This window comes from Xenopus laevis, chromosome 1S (genome assembly GCF_017654675.1).
Source record: "Xenopus laevis strain J_2021 chromosome 1S, Xenopus_laevis_v10.1, whole genome shotgun sequence".
Classification (NCBI taxonomy): domain Eukaryota; kingdom Metazoa; phylum Chordata; class Amphibia; order Anura; family Pipidae; genus Xenopus; species Xenopus laevis.
In genome coordinates, this window is record NC_054372.1 from 84500567 (window position 1) to 84527909 (window position 27343).

The 27343-nt window shown below is 37.1% G+C and overlaps 1 protein-coding gene across 2 annotated transcripts; it reads left to right on the forward strand.

Moving 5' to 3' along the window:
- The first annotated feature begins 4726 nt into the window (after positions 1-4726).
- Positions 4727-26179, forward strand: smu1.S (SMU1, DNA replication regulator and spliceosomal factor S homeolog). 2 transcript variants are annotated; one of them, NM_001091396.1, is given in 12 exon segments: positions 4782-4884; positions 8014-8224; positions 9045-9197; positions 11438-11548; positions 13455-13583; positions 16098-16217; positions 16577-16693; positions 17632-17759; positions 19266-19392; positions 23217-23384; positions 23629-23781; positions 24916-26179. In NM_001091396.1, coding segments are annotated over 12 exon segments (1542 nt in total). In that variant the 5' UTR covers positions 4782-4858; the 3' UTR covers positions 25015-26179.
- Positions 26180-27343: the final 1164 nt, after the last annotated feature.

Below are 27343 nucleotides of genomic sequence, written 5' to 3' on the forward strand. Positions count from 1 at the left end.
CTGTATGCTGGTGGTTAACACCAGACCCCAACAACCCCAATTTTCAACTGCAGGCTACTTTGGCAGGCTCAGCAGAAACTCTGAAACACATACCATATAGGAAAATAGCAAATCTGCAAGTGAGACACCCAATTCTTACCACCCCACTTAAAGCCTGAATGGCGGTGTTGCGGGCCAGCCGGCTTAAAAATCTGCTGCCCACAGCTCACCTGCCTATATGAGGCAACTCACACCTACCTCATTTCCAACAACTCCTAACATATATGAGGTGGCCGAGGCCCGGGATCAGAACATTGGGGAATGCAGCACCAGAGTGACAGATGCTTACTAGAGAACAAATGCTACAGTCGAATCCCGGGGTCCAAATCAACCAACTAGCATACCTGCAATTCAGGCATGCCTTCATAACACAATTTGCATCAACCAGAGTGGAACTGGTTTCACCCCCCTTCCAAGAGACCATTAAATCGCCGACACCCAAAAAAATGGTTACCAAACTATGGAAACTTGCTCTCCACTACCCATTTACCATTTGCCAAAGTGTATGAGACTTGGCACATAGACATCCCCACTTTAACAGCCGAAGAATGGGAGGCGAGCAAAGGAAAAGCATACGAATATCTCATTGCTACTAGAGACAGGCTAATCCAGTTTAAGGTGATACACCGACTTCACATTACACCATTACGACTTTGTCAAATGGTCGATGTAAACAAAGTGCACTGTACATTCATATGATGTGGAAATGCCCGAAGATCAATAAATATTGGGATAGAGTAATGTCCCATATCCAGGCTAAAACCACCTTCCCCAAAATAATGTCTCCACATGTATGTATAGACCAGATTGTCCCACTGAATGCAAAGAGATCCTTACTGTTCTATGCAAGAAAAGCACTCCTTATGAAATGGATGAACCCAAAACCACCTTCCCTACAGTTCTGGATGGACCATTTTAACAAAAATCTTCCACTCATACAACTGACATATTTAGCTAGAGGGTGCTCGAATAAATATGGGAAAATCTGGGACGAGTGGACGGACGCCAAGTCCTGATGAGTGCTGTAGGCCCACCAGGGTAACACTAGATAAACCCAACCCCACTCTTAGGGGCAGATTCACTAAGGGTCGAATTTCGAAGTAAAAAATACTTCGAAATTCGACCCTCGAGTTGAAATCCTTCGACTTCGAATATCGAAGTCGAAGGATTTAGCGCTAATCCTTCGATCAAAAAAAGGTTAGCAAGCCTATGGGGACCTTCCCCATAGGCTAACATTGACTTTGGTAGGTTTTACCTGCCGAAGTAGGGGGTCGAAGTTTTTTTTAAAGGGCAAGTACTTCGACTATCGAATGGTCGAATAGTCGAACGATTTTTCGTTCGATTCGTTCGATTTCGTTCGAATTCGAACGAATTTAACCAATTCGATGGTCGAAGTACCCAAAAAATACTTCGAAATTCGAAGTATTTTTCATTCGAATCCTTCACTCGAGCTTAGTGAATCTGTCCCTTAATGTGCCTAAGTGAGTTGGAACTTGAATGCAAGCTAATATTGTTTACTGTATCAACTGCTGATGATTAAAATGTACCTGATAACCTCCCCCCCTTTTTCTTTCTGTACCCCCTAAGTTGAAAATGGAAAATAAACACTGTTAAAAAAAAAAGTGGATTACATTTTCCTAGGACAATGCCCATTGACTTCTACATGAACATGAGCTTTTAGATGCTGAATTTTTACATTTGAAGTTTTGCTGTTTTTTGTCCTTACAAAATACCAAACATTCGAGGTTTTGAAAATACAAAAAAAAATGTCAAATCATGGTAAAACTTATAATTCGACCTTGATAAATCACCCCCTTAATGTTGTACAAAAAAATTCCTGTATTCCTGTTCACAGCTTAATTTGCCCTATATTATTCCAACTTGTTTTTAGGTTGGTGGGAGCTATTATTTATATACTGTATGGACATTTAAATATTCAAAAGAGAGCACATTAACTTATAGGATATATATAAACAATCTATTATTGATGTGGTCAGGCACTACTGACCAATTTATGAAATTCATTACATACATAAATAACACCATCAACCTGAAATTCACATCTGAAATTGACACACATTTAATACATTATTTAGCTGTTACTTTTGGCATCAAAAGTCGCAATATGACAACTTTTTTTCAAAATGAATGCTAAGTGAATACCATTCTTAAAGAACATGTAAATTGTATTCGACTGGGGGTGCCAAAATTTAGGCACTCCCTGGTGAAATCGAGCTGGTGCTCCTGTTTAGTGATGGGCGAATTTATTCGCCAGGCACGAATTCACGGCGAATTTTCGCGTTTCGCCGCCAGCGAATAAATTCGCGAAACGCCCGCGAAAATTCACGGCCAAAAACGGGCACCGGCATCAGAAACGAGACGCCGGCGCCGTTTCGCGAATTTTCCGCCGTTTCGCGAATTTCGCGCGGAATTCGCAAATTTTTCGGCGAAGCGAAACGGAGCAAATTCGCCCATCACTACTCCTGTTAGGAGACGACTGCAATGGTCTAAGTAAAAACACTCCAAGTGCTGTACTGGCACCTTCTTATCTTAAGATTTTTGTTTCTTCTGTAGTTTCCCATGTAGATTAGGGTAAATCTTGCCAGCTTTACAGTACACGAGCAAACAGGAATTTGTGCAAGAGATGCCTGGGAAGGTAAATAATATACCTGCGTGGTGCTGAGACAATATTTTCCACAGGCAAGAGAAGTTCTCTTCTAACAGGAAGGGAAAAACTTCAATTTCACTAAGGGGTGCATAACAGTTTGGCACCCCCAGTCAAATGCACTTTACATGTGTTTTAATGGCAGACCATGCCATCCTAACCATTTGATTAATAATATACCTTTTAGTCAATGTTTATGTTTGTTTTAATTGTGGTTCTATGAGTCTCTCGGAAATAATTGAAACACACCAGCTACGTATAACCAAAAGTTTTATTACATACAGAATGACAAAGAAGTACATTACCGAATGAGTAAAAGAGCAAAGCTCTCCTGTCTGCAATCCAGACTGGGAGATCCCGAACAGCCCACAGAGTGAAGTCCCTCAAATGGGCCCAAAAAAGGTCCTGTGGCTGCACACGTTAACCCCACAAGTGAGATCTCAACTGACTGAACAGGGACCCCCAGTATATTTAGGCTTAGCTCATATAATGATTTGGTTAATAACAGATCTTGCTTCCCATGTGGATCTAGCCAGACTCCCAACGAGCACATCCGAAACAGAGATCTTATTTTAGCTAACTGGTAGCTGAATAGCATATTGTGCCCCTAGCTATAATAAAGAGTCTGATAAGGACTTCAGAAATCATACACATATTAGAGAATTCATATGAGAATATCCAGAATAAGAATAAAGAACAAGTATTAGGTCATGGAGTTGATTAGTTCTCATGATTTCTCTTACACAAAGCTTCATTATACAGGATTATAGATTAAAGCTTGGGGGCCGCCAGGCCAGTGCCGCACGTCTTATGTCCGTGCACCTGTTTGTGGGCATGCGCGCGCCTCCTATATGTGCGGCGGAGGGGGCGTTGCGGCAGGCTGGGTTGCCTGGGGCGTCCGGCCAGCATGGCCCAGCCCTGAGGCCGCCTTGTATACTATGATAAAAAGCTTTGTTATACACAATTATATGTTATAAACTGTCTTTATACACTATATTGGGCTCAACATACGACATTGGGCTCAACAGTAGAACAGTGTTATATTTTGATGCAGTTCTTTATCAAAGTATTGCAATGAGCTATTGGTTTTAGTATTACCATGAGCGATTATTGAAAAAAAAACGCCTATTATTACAATGTTGTATATGCTCAAAATACAAATGCCTGTGAATTACAAGACAGACTTTTGAGGACAGGATATGCTAAATGGTAAATTTAGAAATAGCACTGTTAATATAAAAGTATAGTTTGTTTTAAAAAGTCTTATTCAGACCAAGGAAGCAAGAAGTACATATGTAATTTACTTATCATGCAGCAAATGTTATAAACATAATTTGTGTGATACACCAGCCATGATCACAAATAAAGGATTAGAGAACATATTTTAAATATTGGTAATAATAAACTAAACTAAACTAAAATAAAATAAACAGAGGTAGCTAAACACTTTACAGAGTGTACAATTAGATCTTTATCTTCCCTCTCATTTATTGGTAAAGGTATGGGATCCTATCCAGAAAGGTACGAAGTACGAAATGGCAGTCTCCCATAGACTACTATAATGAAGTAATCCACATTTTTAAAAATGTTTCCGTTTTCTCTGTAATAATAAAACAGTATTTTATACTTTATCCAAACTAAGATGTAATTAATCTTTATTGGAAGAAAAAACTGCTTTTTGGGTTTATTTAATGTTTACATAAGATCCAAATTACGGAATGTTTCCATGATCCGGAAAACCCCAGGTCCCGAGCATTCGGAATAATAGGTCCCATATCTGTTTATAGAAAACTGTCCATAAGGGCTATGGAGCAAGTGCAACATGGTCGCAAAACTATTACGAAAAATACGTGCCTTTTCTACATAGGCACTAGGCAACCAAATGGGGTAGCTGTTTAATTTCAAAGACATAGTGATGGCAACCCCCTTTAACCACCTAGGAACATTTCCCCAGGAAGTCACTTAGAATTCAGTGGCCGTCGCTTGTGACGTCAGTAACATCCATGCCGCCTAAATAGAAACAAAATGTTTGGGCAGGCGGATGTTACGTTAAATATATGTGACCGCGCTCGGAAGTGACGATTTACGTGCAAGGGGATTTGGCTCACTGTGTGTCTATAGGTGTTTAGTGTATGTTACTTGGTTTCAGAAAAAATGTCTATCGAAATTGAGTCGTCTGAGTAAGTATAGTCCCATATAGTTTTAACTCTTTGTTAAAAAACCTGTGTGTGACTTGTGGAAAGCAGTGTTTGGTTTCAAGCTGCACATGGGAAGTCTAATGTATCCGCGCAATGTCTTTCGTGCAGGAAAAAATGTAGTTTAGCAGTACACATGACGTACAAATGCAGCTAAGCTCTAATACAGATATTAATGTTGTTGTATGCACTGTTGCTCACAGCAATGTTGTATATTTATAATTTACGAAACCAAATGTTCATGTAGCTGTTTTCCTAGAATCCAGTGTGATAAATAGACACCGATGTTAGTATATTTGTGTACTTTTATAATGCTTCAACTGTTACAATACCAGAAAAAAAGAAAACCCATGTCTTTGGAATACCCTTTTGATCTACCTATTATTCTCTTATAAACCATTACATTATGGTAAACATCTGATCGGAGTGATTAAGAGTAAGTAAATTGATTATAATAAAACACGTAGAACCTGCCACTTAAATGTAAAATAGTGTTTGTGGTTGCAACAGCATAGATCAGAGGTCACCCATGAGATACAGTCAAATATAAAAAAAAAAAGTTGGAGAGCAACATAAGCATGGGGGTGCTAAAAATGGTCTGTTATATGCTATTTGTAGCCCCTATATGTGTTTGCAGATTATAGGCGACTCTGTTTGGCAGTACACACAGTTGTTTTGCAACTAAAGCTTCCCTTCAAGCCAGTAATTCAAAAATAAGACCTGCGTTAAAGAGGACCTGTCACCTTGAGACATAAGTAATATATATCTTTTCCCTCCTTAGTTTAACCCTTTAGTCAGCTGTTTTTGTCTATATCTGAAACGGATTAGAAAATCTCCTACATGTAAAAAGTGCTTCATAGGCGATGCCATGTTGAAACAGGACCCCTTTGTTTTCTGTGTGTGGATTGTGCCAAACTGCCAAATCTCATGGATGCTCATTCATAAACACTGGGCAAATCTGCACCTGGACAATAACCAATTAAATGTTTGCTTTCAAAGTTCAACCTGCAGCTGCCTGTAAAAAGCCAGACACCGATTGGTTGCTATGGGCTACTGCCCAGGTGCACATTTGCCCAGTGTTTATTAATGAGCCCCCTTTAGTTTAGTCAACCACAAAATAAAAATGTCCGTAATAAAATAAATAAATAAATACATAATAAAATAAATAAATAATAAATAAAGACACTGCTGGGATTTAGGGTTAAATATAAAAATCAGGAAAGTGTGTGTGAAGGGTAAAGTAACTCAATACTTTTGCTTGTCAAGAGTAGACTAATTGTTTACATGAATAGCAGAAAGCAGCAGCATTATGGTTAAACTTTAGCTGCTACTTCTGCTAATACCAGCAAACGGAGCTCCTTATCTGACATATGACACCCCCCTCCCTTCTTCCTCCTCCGTGCTGATAAACCTTACCGATGTTGTGCTTCCCAGTTCTATCTGTGCTTAGAGCAGAAAGCAGCAGGACTATAGTTAAACTTTAGCTGCTACTTCTGCTCTGTAATGCTGGCAAACGGAGCTCCTTATCTGACACCCCCACCCTTCTCCCTCCTCCGTGCTGATAAACTTTACCGATGTGCTTCCCCATTCTGTGTGCTTTTGAACTCCTATACAAATTCACGCGCTGTAGTCCTCCAGCCCCTGACAACTGCAGAAACTGGAGATATCGCGAGAGGAGTGTGCAGGGCTGATTCTACCCATGATGCCTTGCTTTCCTGACTTTCAGAAAGTCTGGGCTTCAATCAGTATCTTGTGGACATTTTCAAAAGTAGTTATAAATTGAGATTTAGTGAGATTTGAGTTGAATAAATTGAGGTATGTGGTTTGTTTTAACAGTTTTATTGCCTTCCTAGTGTTAACTCAATCGTGACAGGTTTCCTTTAAGGGCACTGAAAATAACATCCAAGTTGCTTGCAAACCACTGGTTGGGGATCACTGACAGATGAATTTCCAAAGTATATTACAATGTAATATTTGCTGGCAAAACTAAAAAAAAAAAAAAGAAAAAAAAAGGTTTTTCATGGCACACAACTGGAACCTTCTATCTCTTGGACACAAAGGAGCCCATAACCTACATCTCCCTGGGGACAACAGCCAATGGCCAAATGCCTAAGAAAGCATAAATGTGCATATGTATGGGCTGCTCCAAAGATTATAGTAATAATTCTGAATTATAATACAAAAGACTGCCCCTTCCCCTAGGAAGGGGAAGTCCGTTCACATTTTTAATTTTATAAAGCCTGATATGATATTTGATTAAAAGAGACGTGTGAAAAGCAAGAATGTACCAATGCATTATACTCTTAAATATAGAAGGAAAATGCTGAAAAAGTAGTGTTTTGGGTTGATTTATTGAAAAATTCTTAGGTTAGGAGAATTCAACTGATTTTTACACAGTTTGTGCAGGTTAGCCTTCTGAGGGGCAGTGGTGAGGAAATGTGGCCCTCTCGCTTCCTTATTTGCTGATGCTCCACCCACTTGGCACCTGGCATTTTCCAGAAAATGGATCTTTCCATAATTTAGATCTGCATGCCTTAAGTCTATCAGAAAGTCATGTAAACATTAAATAAACCCAATAGGCTGGTTTTGCTTCCATTAAGGATTAATTATATTTTAGTCTGGATCAAGTACAAGGTGCTGTTTTATTATTACAGAGAAAAAGGAAATTATTTTTAAATATTTGGATTATTTGATTATAATTTAGTCTATGGGGGACAGCCTTCCTGTAATTCGGAACTTTCTGGATAACGGGTTTCCAGATAACGGATCCCATACGTGTTAATACATATTAAACTTTCAGTATTGACAGGGTGATTGTGATATGAAAGGCTTACAAGGTGGTCTGTTGATTGTCTGCACTATGGAGAACCGAGAAATCAATTTAATTTTGCTATTGATCTCACCATGTTCGGTTAAATCCTTGTATAATGCACTTCTCATCTCTAAATCATTTATATGGATTTCATTTCAGTGGAAACTGAACGCGTGTTCAGTTCAAAGCCCAATTATTTATTTCCACATTAAATATAATGTTACTGTGTAACAGAAACTTGTAAATTGCTATTTTATGAGTTTTGAGATGAGTTTGGTAATTCATATATTACTTCTGTTTAGTGTCATCCGGCTTATCATGCAGTACCTAAAAGAAAATAGTTTGCACCGTACTTTAGCAACATTGCAAGAAGAGACCACTGTGTCCTTAAACACTGTGGATAGTATTGAGAGCTTTGTGGCTGACATCAATAGTGGTCATTGGGATACAGTGCTTCAAGCAATTCAGTCACTGAAGCTGCCAGACAAGACACTCATCGACCTCTATGAACAGGTATGATATTGAAAAAAATGTGTTTATTGCTAGGAGATATATATATATATATATATATATATATATATATATATATATATATATATATATATATATATATATATATATATATATATATATATATATACATACATACACACACCTTCTGGGTGTGGCTAATTCCAGCGCATCACTGCATTATAATTGCATTATGTTTCATTGGGGGACCTCTTTAAACGCACATAACATTAAGGTTTTTTGACATGAGCTTTGTCAGTTGAATTCATGTCCAAAAAAAGGCACACATATATATATATTTTTTAAAAATGGCAGGGACCAGGTTGCATCCTCGCTCACAGTGTAATCCAACCCATTCCTCATTTTGTTCACTGTGACGTAATTCTACAACTTTGTCCTGCTGCTTACCATAAGGCTCTACCCCTTATGGAAAGCACAGCGTTCATCACTTCACAGGGGAACAAGGTGTGACAGTTGCATTACACTGAGCTTAAGGCAGTGGCAATTTGGCCTCTTTGAGTAGAGGAACACTTCTATGGTTTCCTTCCAATCTATGGAATCAGAATTTTTCTTAAACTAATTTTGAAAGTTCAGATAATGCTTATGCACATTTTTATATATGCCCAACTAATGAGCTCATGTTAAAAAGCAGGGGTATATTTTGTCTTTAAGTTAATAGTTAAATGTTGCAAAACGTGCTGAGATATGGCTGAATCCTGGATTCAGTGCATCACAAATTATTGTGCTCTGTTTTGCCATCTTTAGCATAATGACAGCTGTATGATCATCACATTTGCATAATGATTGCTTTTGTTTATTACAGGTTGTATTAGAACTAATTGAACTTCGTGAGCTGGGAGCCGCCAGATCCCTTCTGAGGCAAACAGACCCAATGATAATGTTAAAACAGAACCAATCAGAAAGATATATTCATCTTGAGAACTTACTGGCCAGATCATATTTTGACCCACGAGAGGTATATGTTTTTGTTTTATTATCTATGAGATAAACGTTTTCACAATGATTAGGACGTCATTGCAGTGTTCCATATGTTTGGTTATTAATGCAGAAAATATTTAGTGGTTGTGTCCACTATTTAATTGGAGATTCTCTGCGGATATCTTTATCAGACAGACATAACAAACTTCGTTTTTATGGTTTTAAATTTTATTGTACTTGTGATTCTTAATGGCTGCACTTTATTTTGTATTTTCTAAATAAAAATACATTATAAAACATTACAGCTATGCGGCAAATGCAAATATATACACTGGAACATCAATTTTACATCCCCTGATTTTAAGTTTTCCCTCATTTTACATTGTTGTTTTGTGGTCCCACCTATATATTATGCATAATACATTTTCCTGGATTTTACACCAATTATATTCTGGTCCCCTAAAAAACTTAAAATAGGAGTTCTACTGTATTTTTTAATTGCTTTAATCCCTCAAAGATCTGGGAAGATGTTGCTGTGTAACTGGCAACATGACCAGGCAAACAGACCTCTAAATTTGACTCTCTGTCATAGTGGTTTTATCAAAGCATGTAAAGAGTAGTACTAAAAGTCGGCCAGCAGAGGTATTCCACTGTTGCAAGTGCAAAACTGGAAGAAAAGTTGGCCCTTTACACATAACCAAGATGGGGCCAGAGGGCTGAATTTCATCCAACATTTAGAAAGTTTCTTAAAGGGTATGCATCTCCCCCCCCCTGCTGCCAGTGTTTCAGATGTAAATTACCAATACTACATTTTCCCAGCATCACAGGGTTTATGCTTGGAAAACTAATCTGCTTTGCTGGATTAAGGACATCACTACACATACATTACCTTAGTGATGCTCTATTTTGTAAGCGTTTGGGATGCTACATAGCACTGAGCTATTGGCAGTGTTGTTCTGGGATTTCTTTTTTGCTAAGGTGCTGTACTACAACCAAGTAGCCAGACACCTATGTTTGAGTAGGGCCAAAAGAATGTATTTTAAGGTATCTTGAAAACTGGAGTTGTGGCATTGCATTGTAAAAATGATTTTTACAGTGAAAGGATCTGGATATGTTTTTAGTTATCGGCTTATGATACTGTATCCAAAGTGCCTATGTCTTCCCATTTTCTAAAAAAATTTCTGTCATTAGTCTGAAAAGTTGTTGCTTTGCCATGCATGTGGTATGGCTTAGACTGTCTTGGTGAATCAATAGCCAGTGTTAAACATTTGTGTGACGTTCAACCCCTAAGTGATTGTATGAGGAAGAACTTGATGTACTACTTTTTATCTATGAATGATCAGAGTTACAGTTTTGTTATTCTGTAAGAATCCTTCAAAATAGTCTATTTTGCAATTTAGATTTTTTATTGTAGTAGTAGTAGTAGTTGTATAATATACAATGCTGCAAAGCAAGATAAGTTGACTGTCCTGTACAATACATCTTTTTCAGTTCTTAAAGGAACAGTAACGTCAAAAAATAAAAGTTTTAAAGTAATGAAAATATAATGTAGTGTTGCCCTGCACTGGTAAAACTGCTGTGTTTGCTTAAGAAACACTACTATTGTTTATATAAATAAGCTGCTGTGTAGCAATGGGGGCAGCCAATTAAAGGAGAAAAGGCTCAGGTTACACAGCAGATAGCAAATAAGCTCTGTCTGTCTAATGGTGTTATCTGTTATCCATTTGTTAACTTGTGCCATATTTCAATTCCGCCATTGCTCCACAGAAACTTGTTTATATGAACTATAGTAGTGTTTCTGAAGCAAACAGATCAGTTTTACCAGTGCAGGGCAACACTACATGATATTTTCATTACTTTAAATCACTTACATTTTTTGGTGTTACTGTTCCTTTAATGTAAAATACCCATTCATTACTTAAACTTCTTTCATCTAATATCAATGGATAACCCCTTTTTGATGGAAAGATCTTTTGTAGAATAAGACACTAGAACATTTAAATGCAGAGTATGGAAGATTATGCATCACAATTAAAATATGCAGGGAACTAAACCTGATGTTGCCTTTTACAATATTGAGACCGTTTCGTGGCCTTTGATGAAATTATAAAGACATGCTCCTGACTGGCTTAATTTTGTCTTAGCAAACCAGATTCCCATTCAATTGTTTCTTCACCCACAAAGCTATTAAATTGCTATGAAGCTGAAATCTATTTCAAGAAATGATCCATGATTTGACACATTAATTACTTTAGTTGTTTTGTGCGTCCAACACAGGCATACCCAGATGGCAGCAGCAAAGAAAAAAGGCGAACAGCAATAGCTCAGGCATTGGCTGGGGAAGTGAGTGTTGTACCTCCATCACGTCTCATGGCACTGCTTGGTCAGGTAATTTCAATATTATTCATTTACTCTGTATTGTGTTTTTGTTCACTGATGAAGTAATGTTGCCAGTGTTTGCCTTGAGACCTATTCTCATTGTTATCATAAGATCAATAGGTTGAACAGGGAAACCAAAGCTACTCCATGGATGGCTAATACAAAGTAGATAAGTAACTTCAGTTTCCCATTTTGCCTTGTTTAGCTTAATTTGCAACAAAAATATATTTTCAGCACAAGCCCTATTAATTAGTTAGTTATTAATTAGTTAGTTTTCTAACTATGAGCTCCACTCCCAATACTGTGCTCCGGATGAGACCTTAAATCTTAGGGTCTTAGGGAGTAAGCCTTTGCAAACTGTGTGGAAGCAGAGTGTAGTGTAACTGTAACTTTGTTCAGGGTGCAATAATTGGGTGCCAGTGGTTCTTATAACTTACCCAATAAACATATTTATTGAGCAATAACAATCCTCAATGGAGTGTACATACAGAGCAAGCAGGATCATACATCAATAGTGTATAGGCATATACTCACAACACCTTTGGTCAGTAACTGCCCCCCACAGAGATGGGGACAATGTACACAACACAGCTCAGGGTACACCCAGCTTTCAGCCTTTTTCCTAAGTGGAACCTGAGGGGAAACTCGCATACCTAGGTCTGTACACTTAGTCCCTACCTCTGGGCAATTGGTACCTGGGATCATAATCTCACTTACAATCCTCAGAGGAGCCTCAAGCTGCTCAGCTAAATAGCCTGTCTAAATTCACTCCTAAAGTGACCTCTTAAGGTGAGTAGCCTATCCTTACTAGACCTGACCTGTCTAGGTTCCACTCTGCATGCCTGCTCAGGCCAGAGCTAGCACAAGATGGACCCTGAGTGCATGGATACCTAGGGTTTTATACTTCAGCACAGTGTAATCTATTGGTCACTAGTGTGAACACCAAGGGGCATAGCTTTAAGCCGGAATAGGAACAGGTCCCCAGTTAGGTGTCTATAACACTAGGGGACTGCCTGCTAAATAATAATGGGAGACTAATTTACCAGTCCCCTACACCAGTAATCCATATTGAGCAGTTACATGCATTCAAATTAGCAAAATTACAAGGCTACCCACATTTTTGCACAACCAGTTTTTCACATTTGATTTAATTTCATACAACTGAATACTGCTTCACTAAAAATCTTTGTTCAGAAAACACCCCCATACTCGGATGTTCCTGGAAATAAAAGACATACCACTATTTTTTTGTTGAATGTGGAGCTGTTTTAGGATCAGGTTATTTGTCCAAGGTCCAAACAATCAAAGCCCAACTGGCCCTGCACAATTTGTGTAGCTAGTTATACTTGAAAATTCCTCATGCAGCAGCTGCCTCCCAAGGAGTGATTATGCTACAGAGCTTTGTAAAAGATGTCATAATTTTAGAGAAAATGCTTCCTCTATTTCAACTTATTACAACTATTAATCTAATTACAACTATTAAAAATAGTATTGGAAATTCTCTAGGGCATTTGACTAATCTTCAAGTGCTTTCATACTAACATGACATGTCACACAGGTTTTTAGAGGTTATTTGTCATTATTCCTTGGAATGTAAGTTCCACTATCATATTCTTAAAACAGAAACATTTACACTGGGGTCAGTTTCATAAGAATTAAAATTAAAAGACCTATTTACTTTTGTTTGGGAGAAAACCAGGGTACCTGTGGGATAACCCTCAAGATTTCAGGAAGAACATATACCTCCTTGTAGGTAGTGTGAAAGTCAAGTGAACTCAGGGCCCAAATGCTATACGTCAGCAATGCTATCCACTGAGCTGCTGTGCCACCCATCAAATGCTAAAATAATATTCATTCAGCTTCCCAAAGATTTGGTTCCTTTTAGTCCGGCAATCAAATTTTTTTTTTTAAACAGGCATTAAAATGGCAGCAGCATCAGGGTCTTCTGCCTCCAGGTATGACCATTGATTTGTTCAGAGGTAAAGCTGCTGTGAAAGACGTAGAGGAAGAGAAGTTCCCTACACAACTTAGTAGGCATATTAAGGTGAGTTGTTTTCTAATTATCAAATTGTTTGCTTGGGAAAATTGGACTGGTCACACTGTGCTTATATTGCTGTGCAAACCTTAATACAGGTATTAAACCTGTTATCCAGATTGCTTGGGACCTGGGGTTTTTCCAGATAACTCCTCTTTCTGTAATTTGGTGCTTCATACGTTAAGTTTATTAAAAATTAATTTAACCATTAAATAAACTAAACGGGCTTGAGTTTTGTCTTGTATTGTGTTCTAACTTGTACCCCTCCACATTTAAGTCTACTCCTCTAATCTAAGGCAGCGGATACCACCAATTATCCCACTGGCTCTGATTAGAATTTCACCTAATAAAATTGGCTGACACTTGTATTCTAATATCATATCTAATATCATAACTTTACATAGATTTACATGTATAAGGCAAGTCTTCACAAATCACAACTGTAGTTGCTAACTTCAGACCCCAGGCAGGCATTTTGTTTCTTCTCTTCGGATCCTTGCTGCTACACTGAGATATGTACATTAGAGTTCTGTTTAGGTTCCAGTTTCCCTGCCCACAGCAGCTCATTACAGAATCCACCAGCACACATGCATGTGAACCGGGGAGATCCCCAGTATGTTTATTACGTCACATAGTAACATTTCCAGGGATCCTTGGGACAGGTGGCAAGATTATGGTGCTTACTTGAATATTACTGAGGCGTGGCAGCCCAGAATCTGAGGTTACTGGTTATAATAATTGGGTGTTGTCTGAGAAATCGCCACCCCCCCCTTGTTCTTTAATGTTGCATGCAACATTATTAAGCATAATTCTGCATTTAATGTGTCAAAACTGCTGATGATCCGATCCCAAAGAGAGCCAACATCTGCATGACTGACTATAAAGAGCATGCACACAGTAATACAGATCATTTTCTTAAAGGAGAGCTAAACCCTAAAAATGAATGGCTAAAACTGCCATGTTTTATATACTGAACGTATTAAACCAGCCTAAAGTTTCAGCATGTCAATAGCAGCAATGATCAAGGACTTCACATTTGTCACAGGGGTTCACCATCTTATCTTAGGGGTCGTCACCAATTATCAAAAATTAGGCTGGCCTGTCATATAAGCTGATGCTACAAGGTTGATTATTAAATTAATGATGCTAGTTGCACTGGTTTCTGTGCTGCCATGTAGTAATTATCAATATTAATTACTAATCAGCCTTATATTGTGACATTTCTATTCTATGTGTACAGTATATTGTGAGTGGGTCCATAAGCTCATTAAGTGACAGCAGCACAGAGCATGTGGAGTGAATCAGCAGAAAAAAAGATGGGGAACTACTGGGGCATTTTTGGAGACATAAATCTTTACTGCTAAAGGGGTGTGGTTGCCTGGGTTTGGTACAGAAGCCCAACACATAATGTAAAACATTTCTAGCCTACTTCTTTAGTTTAACTTTCCTTGTCCTTTAAGTAGCAGTCTTAGTGCATGAAATTCCAAGCACGTGTTACAGGTATGGGGTCCTGGAAACCTGTTATCCAGAAAGCTCCAAATTACGCAATGGCCATCTCCCATAAACTCTATTTTATCCAAATAATCCAAATTTTTAAAAATGATTTTCTTTGTAATAACAACACAGTATCTTGTACTTGATCCACACAGGTTTAATGAATCCTTATTGGAGACAGAACCAGCCTATTGGTATTATTTAAAGGGGTTGTTCACCTTCCAAACACTTTTTTCAATTCAGTTGTTTTTAGATTGTTCCCCAGAAATAAAGACTTTTTTCAATTACTTTCCATTTTAAGTTTTTTCCAAAATCTAAGTTTAAAGGTGAATGTTCGTGTCTCTGGTGTTTGAGTCTGGCAGCTCAATAATTCACGCAAAGACTCTAAACTGTTACAATTTTGCAACATTGAGTTGATACATTTCTCAGCAGCATCTCTGGATTATTAGCAACAATTGTATCAATTCTAACAGCTGCCTGTAATGAAACCCAGAGATTCTGCTCAGCAGGGACAAAGATAAGAAATGTATCAACTAAATGTATCCATTTAGATCAGTTTACAGGATCAGCGACCCCCCCCCCCCCTCCCAGAGCTGCTTCAGAAGGAGAGAAATGACACTTTACACTTCAATATTAGAAAAACCGTTACACATAGAAAATAGAAAGTCATTGGAAAAAGTTGTTATTTCTGGTGATCTATCTGAAACCAACTGGTTATTTGAAGGTGAACAACCTCTTTAATGTTTACATGATTTTCTATTAGATTTAAGGTATGAAGATCCAAATTACAGAAAGATCCGTTATCCGTAATGCCCCAGGTCCCAAGCATTCTGGATAATGGGTCCCATATCAGTATTCAAAGTGCTCTTGTTCAGAATCGGTGGCAATTTAAGTTGTGCTGGATATTGCTGCTTAGCAGTAGCTGGCCAAATAGTAAATATATTGATAAGTAGATTGTATGTATGTATGTATGTATGTATTCTGTTTGATAATTGTTGTGTTCTCTTATGTTTCAACACTTAATTATAGTTTGGACAGAAATCACATGTTGAATGTGCTCGATTTTCACCTGATGGTCAGTACTTGGTTACTGGATCTGTTGATGGATTTATTGAAGTCTGGAATTTCACCACTGGAAAAATTAGAAAGGCAAGTAATGAAATGCTAAAGTAACAAATAACTGAGCAATAATATCGAGGTATAATTGGCTATATTCAATGGTGTCACTACTTAAATTACCATTATATATTAAAAAAAGTTTATATGCCTAGTGATTAAAATAGTGTTTGTGTTAATGGTGTATGCTTCTAATAGTTAATTTCTGGTAAAATCTTTGTCTATTTTGGTTTTAATTATCTTTCACTTGTTCAAAGGACAAGGGAAGGTTTAATCATCGGCTGGGGGTGGGGCAAAATGTTAAGCACCTCAGTGATTATAATCGCTAAAAAAACACATGGGCTTGGACATTCAGGATCACAAATTCTTTTACATAATTTTTTTTTTTAAAGGATCTTAAATACCAGGCTCAGGACAACTTTATGATGATGGATGATGCTGTGTTATGTATGTGCTTCAGTAGAGATACCGAGATGTTGGCGACAGGAGCTCAGGATGGCAAAATAAAGGTAAGTGTGTAAATCTATATATAAAATATATTTGATTGGTACGGTTTATTATTGCAGGAAGAGGTTGGATACCCTTTTAGGCAGCCAATGCCTTCAAATCAACTAGAAGATATATGATAATTATAACTGGCTTTTATGGTCATAGATCAAAATAGCTAAATAGGTGATGACCATAAACCTTTAAATATAAAGTTTAAAAAATGCATTCAGGGACAATCTTAAAAAATAACTATGGGAAGGATTATATTTAAAATGTATTCTTAATGGCAGTCTCTTTGAGTGCATAGTTAAATTAAATATGTCACATTTGTTATGGTGACGTAACAGCTCTTCCTTCAGCTGCATCCTAGTACCTATAGCAGTTGTTTGGCAACACCAGCAGCATCCACCCCCAACTATCTTATCCGACTTGGCTACAGTGTTTGTTGTAAATGTAATACTCCCTATATGTATGATGCATTATGCAACTACATAAAAAGCAGCTTACCACTTCATAAATTCATATACAGACACTTTAAGTTAACAGCGACTAATAAAATTCATATAGCCTTGTTTTATCAAATTTATACATACAATACACATCCTTACCCAACCAATGGAACAACTTTCTACAGTATTATTTCTACAACCACCGATTGCTCCATTGCATCATTATCCCTGTCTTTGCATAAATCAATTCTGCCACACTGGAGATAAGTGAAGAACCATATGTTCACTATCATCATTACTACATATGCATTATTCTATGCATTTATTGTTTTATCGTCTATTTTTTCCACTTGGACTGTTTATAGATATATGGTTAAAATTTAACTTATTCTTTAAATTTGAAAAAGCACAATTTTGACTGAGCATAATGAGCAAATGCTGTGTAAATATCCAACAATAGAATATAAAATGCATATGTTCCTTTCATGTAAAGCTGTTTCTTTTTTCAGGTGTGGAAAATCCAGAGTGGACAGTGTTTGAGGAGGTTTGAACGTGCTCATAGTAAAGGTGTCACATGTCTTAGTTTTTCCAAAGACAGTAGTCAGATTCTTAGTGCTTCATTTGACCAAACTATTAGGTAAAGTAAACCAACATTAATACAATTCTTTAAGTATGAATCTTTTCTTTTACAGCTTAACTCTATTTGTAATATATGTGCTAAAGAATAAAATATTCTTGTAGGCCTTCACTATAAAGCTGTGGTTTGTTTTACTTGTTCAGCCTTGTCTGTTTTCTGTTCTGTAATCCTTTAAAAACAGGGAGGCTTGGGGTGTAGTCTAACAGCAGGACATGGACTGATGTTTTTAAGCATATTGGTTGCAAACCGTACCTTAAGTTTGATCTTGTGTTTACATAGAAAGACCAGCACTAAGAACTTTCTGATAACAACATAAACCCTAAAATAAGAGTCTACAACCCTTACTTAACCATCAGGAATTTAAGGTGGAAATGCACAAATTACATATGTCCCTACTATGCAATCAAAACTGCTTAAAGGAATTGTTCAGTATAAAAATAAAAACTGGGTAAATAGGCTGTGCAAAATAAAAAAATGTTTCTAATATAGTTAGTTAGCCAAAAATGTAATGCAAAAAGGCTGGAGTGATTTGATGTATAACATGTCAGTCAGAACACTACTTCCTGCTTTTCAGCTCTCTTGGTTTACACTGACTGGTTACCCTGGTTACCAGGCAGTAACCAATCAGAGACTTGAGGGGGGCCACATGGGTCATATCTGTTGCTTTTGAATCTCAGCTGAATGCTGAGGATCAATTACAAACTCACTGAACAGAAATGTACCATGTGGCCCCCCTTCAAGTCGCTGACTAACTCAGAGTTATAGAGCTGAAAAGCAGGAAGTTGGATTCTGTCTGTTTTATTAGACATCTGTTCACTCCAGCCTTTATACATTACATTTTTGGCTAACTAACTATATTAGAAACCTTTTTTATTTTACACAGCCTATTTACCCAGTTTTTATTTTCACACTGAACTATTCCTTTAATTCAGAGCTGTAGTCTAAATATAATGTTAAATTCATGCCCTGTTATAGGTAGTTTGTCAAATAAAAATTTATATTGTGCAAGAAAAGGAAAAAGGAGAATATTATTTGCAAATAGTACATTCATTAAGCAGGTCGTGTTTGCTGGCTTAATGGAAATCCGAATGAATATTTATTGGCTTATAAGTATTGGTACATATTGCACTTTTACATACCTTGAGCCACCATTTTGTGAGGGTCTGTGTGCTTCCTCTGAGATCACCTGCAACAAGAATTGTGTGTGTAGAAGACAGCTCTGTCCATTCATTGGCTAATGTAACATGTACAGTATGTGCGTTTGTGTGTGTGAGCATGGTGAATCATACGAGTTGGAGATGCTGCCCTTAGTTAGCCTTAGGCAATTTTCTTTGTAGGATTATCAAATAGCACACACTACTAAAAAAGTATATATCTAGAAAAAAGATTCTTTTATTGTTTTACATATGGGCTGTTTTATATGTTATATTTTACAGAGACCTGCAATGTTTTCAGATATATTTTCCCTTTTATACTAAAGTTGCATATTGTACACACATTTCACAGGATTCACGGCCTGAAATCTGGAAAAACACTAAAGGAATTCAGAGGACATTCCTCATTTGTGAATGAAGCAACATTTACTCAAGATGGTCATTATATTATCAGTGCTTCATCTGATGGCACAGTAAAGGTAAAGTATTTTTCTATGCTGTAAAAAGCTTCAGTATTGGAGTTGTTGTTTTTTTATACTGTGGTATGCTTAAATGCTGGACTGTATTTATGCCTGCTCAAAGGTTTTCCTTAAACTTCACACAATGTTAGTGAGTAGCTGGTCCATCTGAGCAATATACACTGCAGAATATTAGTCTTGTCAAAATTTGACAAAAGTGCACATGAATGTGCCCATAGATAGGCAGCCACTAGCTATTGATAAGATCTCATTTTAACAGTTTGCATATCCTTTTGGACAATTCATTCCGTTCCCCAAGTGATCAGATCATTGCATCTCTTGGATTCAGCTGAATCTCAACAATTTTAAAAGGAGTCCTTAGTGTTCAGTCTTCTAGTCAGTGCAGGCCCATCAGCACTTCCCGTGGTCGGGTAGAGTGCCTCCTTAAAGGAAAACTATACCCCTAAAATGAATACTTAAGCAACAGATAGTTTATATCAAATTGAATGACATATTAAAGAATCTTACCAAACTGGAATATATATTTACATAAATATTTTCTATTTATGATTACCCAATGGCACATACTACTAAAAAAGTATATTATTATGATAATGGTTCATTTACATGAAGCAGGGTTTTACACATGAGCTGTTTTACTCAATATCTTTTAATAGAGACCTACATTGTTTGGGGGGTATAGTTTTCCTTTAATATCTGATTTCTTAAAGTCACCTAACTTCATAGCTTTGGTCAGCTGATTCAAATTAGGGTTTTGAATTTGTCAAATCCAAAAATTTCAGGCTCAGTGCCTCTATACTGCAGGGTCCATCTAAAGCGAATTAGAATCTGCGCCCACCGACCCCGAGCGCCATAGTTTTAGAACTACAAATATAGAGAATTTTTTATTAACACATCTATACCCATTATAAAGGTATTTTAAAATCTCATCTGTCAATCATTTGCTTGTCCCACCTCTATGCTTTAGTCATAGAGGCAGGGCAGACAATTGCTTTCAGTTTCCATTATGTTGTTCCAAGATGTCACTTCACTAGTCATACCCCCCTCCTTACTCATCAGCTAATTATGTCCAGGTGTGTTCAGAATAATAGCAGTCCGACATCACTAACCTGATCAATCCCTGTTTGTGGTTAAATTATATTTCTACATGGCAAATAATTTACTAGTAGGTGTAGTAGAATAATAAAAAAAAAAAAAACAACATAACCAACAGTCATGACATGCATGCTGCTGATTCAGTGTAATTGAATCATTAATTGAGGCTTGTTCTAAATAATAGCTTGTTTCAAATAATTGCAGTGTGGGGTTAAATTAGTGAGGTCAATCGTTCTGTGAAAAAACAGCCGACAATTACGACCCTTATTTAAGGAAGAAAGGCAGCAAATGTTGTGCATGCTGGTTATAGTGCATTTCTCTCTGAAAAATGGGTCGTTCCAAACATTGTTTAGGAGAACAGTGTACTTTGATTAAAAAGTTGATTGGAGAGGGGAATTCTAATGGTAACCAAAACCTGAAAAAAAATGGAAAACTACTATTTGAATGAATGGCCAAAATGGCTGACTCAGCCAAAGATCAGCTCCAGGGAGATCAAAGAAGGTCTAAAGTTACCTGTGAGTACTGTTACAATTAGAAGATGCCTATGCAAAGCCAAGCTATCCGCAAAGTCCCATTGTTGAAAGCGACGTGCTGAAGAGGTTAGAATTTGCCAAAGAACACATTGACTGGCCTAAAGAGATGTTTTGATTTGGAATACAATGTGCAGTGTCCCCAATGCATTTGCTGGTATGGAAATAAAAGCTATTATAATAATTTTGAGATTTATTCACATTTTGAAAATACTGTTATTATTCTGAATACAAGTGTAACTAGTACCTGGGCATCAGATCCCCCATGCTGGCACATAAACAAGATTTTGTCCAAAAAATAACACCTGCCTGCTTGCTGTGATTGTTATTTCAAGACTGAAGGATACAAGAATTAAATAATTTATATAGTGAAGTTTATTTTTCTTAAACATAATCAAAAAGAGTTTGGAATTATTTCTTAGGGCAACAGGTCCCCTTTAATATTCTAATACTAAACTGAATCTGAACCCTTATTGCATATTCAGAGCTGACCAATTGAAAAAATCTAATTGCCTAAAAAATAAGGGGCGTATTTATCAAGGGTTGAATTTAGAGTTTATTGGAGTTTATATAAACTCGAAATTCGGGGGAAAAAAACCCGACCAAATGAAATTTCTTAAAATTGTTTTTAATTTCGGGTGAATAGGATCAATCTGCAAACTCGAAACAAATTCAAATCGAATTCGATACAAGTTTTTTCACCCAAAAAAAAATTATCTATTTTCAAAAGTCCACCAAACTACTCCAAATTGATTGTAGGAGGTCCCCCATAGGCTAAAACACCAATTCAGCAGGTATTATGGCGAATAGTCTAAATCAAATTCTTAAATTATTTCCCTAGTCGAATTTAATTCAAATTTTCAATTAGACCCTTGATAAATCTGCCCATAAATGTTTGGATTTTAAAGCTTTGGTCAACTGAAGGCAGTGAATTTGAGTCAGATTCAGTTTGACTAAACACTAAAGCTGGCCACAGACGCAAAGATCCAATCGTACGAATCAATGTACGATCGGACTTCCCCCATCTCCTGACCTGCCACTAACCATTCCGATCAAATAAAGTACAAAAGAACAGATCAGCCAATGTTCTGCACCTGACAGCAATCGTACGAAAGTTATGTCCGACCAAAGCTAGTGACAGTCTCCCTCTGAAAATCGTACGATCGGCAATACATGCAGAGATATTACCCGCAGCCGACACAAATGTTTTAACCTGTCTGATCAACCAAACGACCGATCTCCACTGGACGAAAAATGCCGGGACTCTCCACATACGGTCCGAAAATCGCACGAATCCTCGATCTTTGCATCTATGGCCAGCTTTACTCTCAATAATAAAATACACTAACTACTATATGTTTGCCCAGTAGCATTAATCCATAGCAACCAATAAGATTTTGCTTTTAAACAATGAAATCTACCTGCTGATCCGTTACTATGGGTTACTGCTCCTAGGTAAACGTAATGATTTTTATTACCTAATCCCATTTGGATTTGTCTTAATCCTGCAAAAAGTGCTGAGATTTGGCAGAATCCTGAATTCATCACATCCGTAAAGGTGAAAGAAAGTCTTCCACTTCGGGGTGCCAAATGGTAGGCACCCCCAAGTGTTGTAAATACTCACCTGAAACCCTGGGCCAGTGCTCCTATCCGCATAAAACTGCACCGGCCTGGGGTTCTTCCAGCAAGCACCACAAAGCGATCCTCTTCCGGCTTCTTCTTTCTTCTAGCGACTGCGCATGCACAGTAAAGCGAAAAGCCGAACTTTAACTAAAAAAGTCGACTATTTTGTACTACTGTGCATGCGTCTGCCCCGGGAAATTTGAAGAAAGAAAAAGCTGGAAGAGGATCGCTCCGTGGTGCTCACTGGAAGAACACCGGGCCGGTGCAGTTTCCTCCTGATAGGAGCACCGGCCCAATGTTTCAGGTTAGTATATACAATCACTTTGGGGTTCCTAACATTTGGCACATTCAAGTGGAAGAAGACTTTCCTTCTCCTTTTAAATGACCTGTGTGGTATTTGTGCTTCCTTTGTTATTCTAATTAGGTCTCTACAGGGATATTCCTTCCCTTTCTTCGCCTGTTTGGTTGCCGTTGCAGGGTTTATATTATTAATGAATGTGTGTTATAGCAGGCTGAATGTGGCATCTGTGTTTAACTGATGTTCCTTCTGCCATTTTTTCCCCTTTTTGTATTCAGATATGGAACATGAAGACTACTGAGTGCTCAAATACCTTTAAATCACTTGGTAGTACAGCTGGAACAGACATCACTGTAAACAGTGTCATTCTTCTGCCAAAAAATCCAGAGCATTTTGTTGTGTGTAACCGGTCCAACACAGTAGTGATTATGAACATGCAGGGACAAGTATGTAACATTTCATTTTATTTTTTTTAATTATCTTAAGGCAATGCAACCTATATTGTTCATTATATGAGTTACACATAATATATAAGACACTTCAGTTATGTCTCTAGTACATAAATGCTTCCATCTCATTTAACCAGTTAAAACACAACATAATGCATCATGGCTGTGATCTGGACAGTTTAGTTTTGGACAGTTTGGTTAACCTTTCCCAGAGTATTTATGGCAACCTTTTGTCCTGTAGATTGTAAGAAGCTTTAGCTCTGGTAAGAGAGAAGGTGGAGACTTTGTATGTTGCACCTTGTCGCCCAGAGGAGAGTGGATTTACTGTGTTGGTGAGGATTTTGTGCTCTACTGCTTCAGCACGGTGACAGGAAAACTGGAAAGAACATTGACTGTAAGTGTACCGTATCTTATAAAGTGTATCATTTCTCACTCTTATGAAGATTTGGTCTATTAAGTAATCATTGATTGAACTAATTAAACCAATATTTTACCCATCTGATCTACCAGGATTTTTCTGGTCTCTTAAGACAGAATGACCATCTTTTAAAATCTGTGTATGTTATCAACTAAGTCTGTTGTAATCTGTAATTGTTTTGGTTGGTTGGTTGGTTGTTTGTTTTTTCAATATATTTTGAGAAACTGTTTTTTTTTTGTTTTTTTTTTGGAAACCATTTGTGTAGAAGGAACTTGACACCTTTATTACTACATGATATCGCTATGTTTTTACTATGTTACTATGAGTTCTAACCTTCCCATAATGGGGCGACAGGATTATCCATCCTGCTGGCATCTTGCAAAGGGAAAATTAACAATGGGATATGCTAAGGAAGGTAGGGAGTTGTGAATGGGTGAAAATGAGGGATGCAGCATATGGTTAGTTATTGGATTTAGCAAAATACCAAATCTTTAAAGGAACAGTTCAGTATAAAAATAAAAACTGGGTAAATAGGCTGTGCAAAATAAAAAATGTTTCTAATATAGTTAGTTAGCCAAAAATGCAATCTATAAAGGCTGGAGTGACTGGATGTCGACATAATATCAAGAACACTACTTCCTGCTTTGCAGCTATCTCACTCTGAGTTAGTCAGCGACTTGAAGGGGCCCACATGGGACATAACTGTTCAGTGAGTTTGCAACTGATCCTTAGCTCAGATTAAAAAGCAACAGATATGTTCCATGTGCCCCTCTCAAGTTGGTTGCTGCCTGGTAATCAATCTGTGGAAACCAAGAGAGCTGCAAAGCAGGAAGTAGTGGTCTGGCTATAATGTTACACATCCAGTCATACTAGCCTTTATAGATTACATTTTTGGCTAAGTATATTAGAAATATTTTTTTTTTATTTTGCACAGCCTATCTATTTACCCAATTTTTATTTTTATACTAAACATCAGCAATAAAAATATAGTAATATGCCACCTATGTCTTTCTATTGGTCAGATACAAATGCTAGATGATAAAAATGAAGATTTTTGTCTATGTTCTTCCTTATTCCAGTTTTATCATAAATAATTTTTTTTTTTTTTAGGTGCATGAAAAAGATGTTATTGGAATAGCTCATCACCCACATCAGAATTTGATTGGTACTTATAGTGAAGATGGACTCCTCAAACTGTGGAAGCCGTAGTGCGTCTGGTCCTTATTCTACTCTTCTTTGCTTCATGGGAATATTGCCATTTCAGTGAAACTTTTTCTTTTTTATGTTTCAAAACAGTGACTAAAAATGTACCGTGGTACATGTTGGGTATTAATTCCAAGGAGCTAAAAAAAGTGAAGCATCCCAACTACATAATTTTTATGTCACATTATAGTTGGTTGAAATATTTTCTGTTTGCTTTGAAGAAGAAGAGCTTTAAAAATTTGGACCATGTACTGCCTCACAGTAAGGCTTTTTGTTGCCTCTGGGCCTGCATTATAAACTTACATACATTGTCCCTAATAAACAGTGACTAGCACCTATTTTTTTCGTTTTCCCCTGAAGGAAACTGGCATTTTGCCTATATTTTAATTTTTTTCTTCATTTGCTGTCATTTACTGTGTCAGGATGCATATTATTCCCTGCGTGTTTCATTGACCGTTGGATTGTGTTTGTCACACTGACATTAAAGAGGTTTGCAAAGTGCAATTTTCCCAATACTTGTGGTGTTACCATTATTATTATTTTGACTGAAAACTAAAATGTTGGTTTTCTCTTCTAAATACAGAGGAACCTCCCTCATTTTATATTGTTGTTTAGTGGTCCCACCTATATATATTATGCATAATACATTTCCCTATTTTTGCATTTTCCTGGATTTTACACCATTTTTTCTGGTCCCCTGAAAAACATAAAATGGGGGTTTTACTGTATTATGATCGGTCAACCATTTATGGATATATGGTTTTAATGGAAGTGGTTTTGATCCACAATAACTTCTGAAATGACTATCAATTGGAAACCGCAGACTTAACATATTAGTCAACTCAACCTGATTTGTGTGGCATGTTGTCTATTCATTGATGGCTAAACCTTGAAACCTTTGCATGAATTCTGAATTCAGAATTGTATGTATATTATAAGCATATACTGTAATTATGTTCAGTATACCTTAAATATTACTTTAATATTTTGTTTGCTTTCTGTCTTCTCAGATCACTGAATATTATGAATAACTTCTAGTCACATTGGTCATATTTTTATTTTTTGATTGTATTCAGAATTTAAGAATGTTTTGTTTTTTTTTTTGTCAATTGTAGTCATTCATAAAGAAAACTGTGTTTTGGAATAAACAGATTAATGCTTGATGCATAAATTAACAGCCTTGACGTGTAATCTTTTTCTAAAAAAAATTCTTCAAAACAGCAAAATTATGTTTTACATTTTAATTTAAAAATAATAGTCAAGCAATTTCCTGTCCTTCCCATGTTCTTCTCAGCCCCTTTATTGTGCTTTGATAAGCTGAAGCCTCTCTATAGGGCTGCCCTCTAGTTTGAATAATGTAAAAGCTCCTCCCCACCACCAACTGATGCAATGAACAGAGCCGTACACAAGTCTTTTAGCACATGTAACATTTCTCTAAAATGTTTGAGGTATTTTTAACTAGTGTTTTTTGGCCCAAATATCTGTTGCTGTAAATAACAGACATGGCGGTATTGGTATATTTTCTGAAAATTTCGGAAAACTACTCCAACTAAATCTGCATGGGTTTTCCCTCTTATTTATCAATACATTTTGAAAAAATCTAATCGTACAAATTTTTCGGATTTTCCGCTCAAACACCGTGAAATATACAGATTATTGCACAAACCCAGCAAACATCAGGATATCTTAGGGACTTCTCCCATTGGCTATTGGGAGTACTTTTTTTCTCTGACTTTTAACACCCTCAGCGTTTAATAAATTCCCCCCACAAAAAATAAGTTTTTGGCATTCAGACTTTAATAAATAACCCCCTTCATGTGCAATTACCCTAAAGCTGCCCGTCCACCATCCAACCCTGTACGCTACCTGACAGATTGGCCAGCAAGCCAAATGGACTGAGATCATACCAGTATGGACATATGTCTATTGTTCTGTTTGTTTTCGGCTGACATCTCAAAAGATCGGAACTTCAAGAAGTGAATAGCAGCTGTAGCCAGGGATGAAACTAGAGGTTTGCAGTTAAGGCATCTCCATGGTATCATGCCAAAGTACACTCGACCCCTGTCCACCCTGGCTTATTTTAATAAAGGTGGCCATAGACATAAGATTTTTCTCTCCCCAACGACCAATTTTAGTGCGGTTCAACAAATCCGTTTAATTATTTTGATGTCAGTGGGCACAGATTGATCGTACCTCCAACTGATTTTCTGACAGATGTTGGAAGAAAAATAGTTAGTCCGGTTAGAAAATTTTCATCTGTCACAGTCAAATGTATCCATTGTCCATTTGTTTGCAGGGCCAAGCAGGCAGCCACTCACAGTTTTCACAGCTTCAA

Coding starts and splice junctions, on each gene's coding strand:
- smu1.S (XM_018235988.2), top strand. CDS start 4,859: ATGTCTATCGAAATTGAGTCGTCTGA. Junction 8,225..9,044: donor TCATCGACCTCTATGAACAG/GTATGATATTGA, acceptor TGTTTATTACAG/GTTGTATTAGAACTAATTGA. Junction 16,218..16,576: donor CCACTGGAAAAATTAGAAAG/GCAAGTAATGAA, acceptor TTTTTTTTAAAG/GATCTTAAATACCAGGCTCA.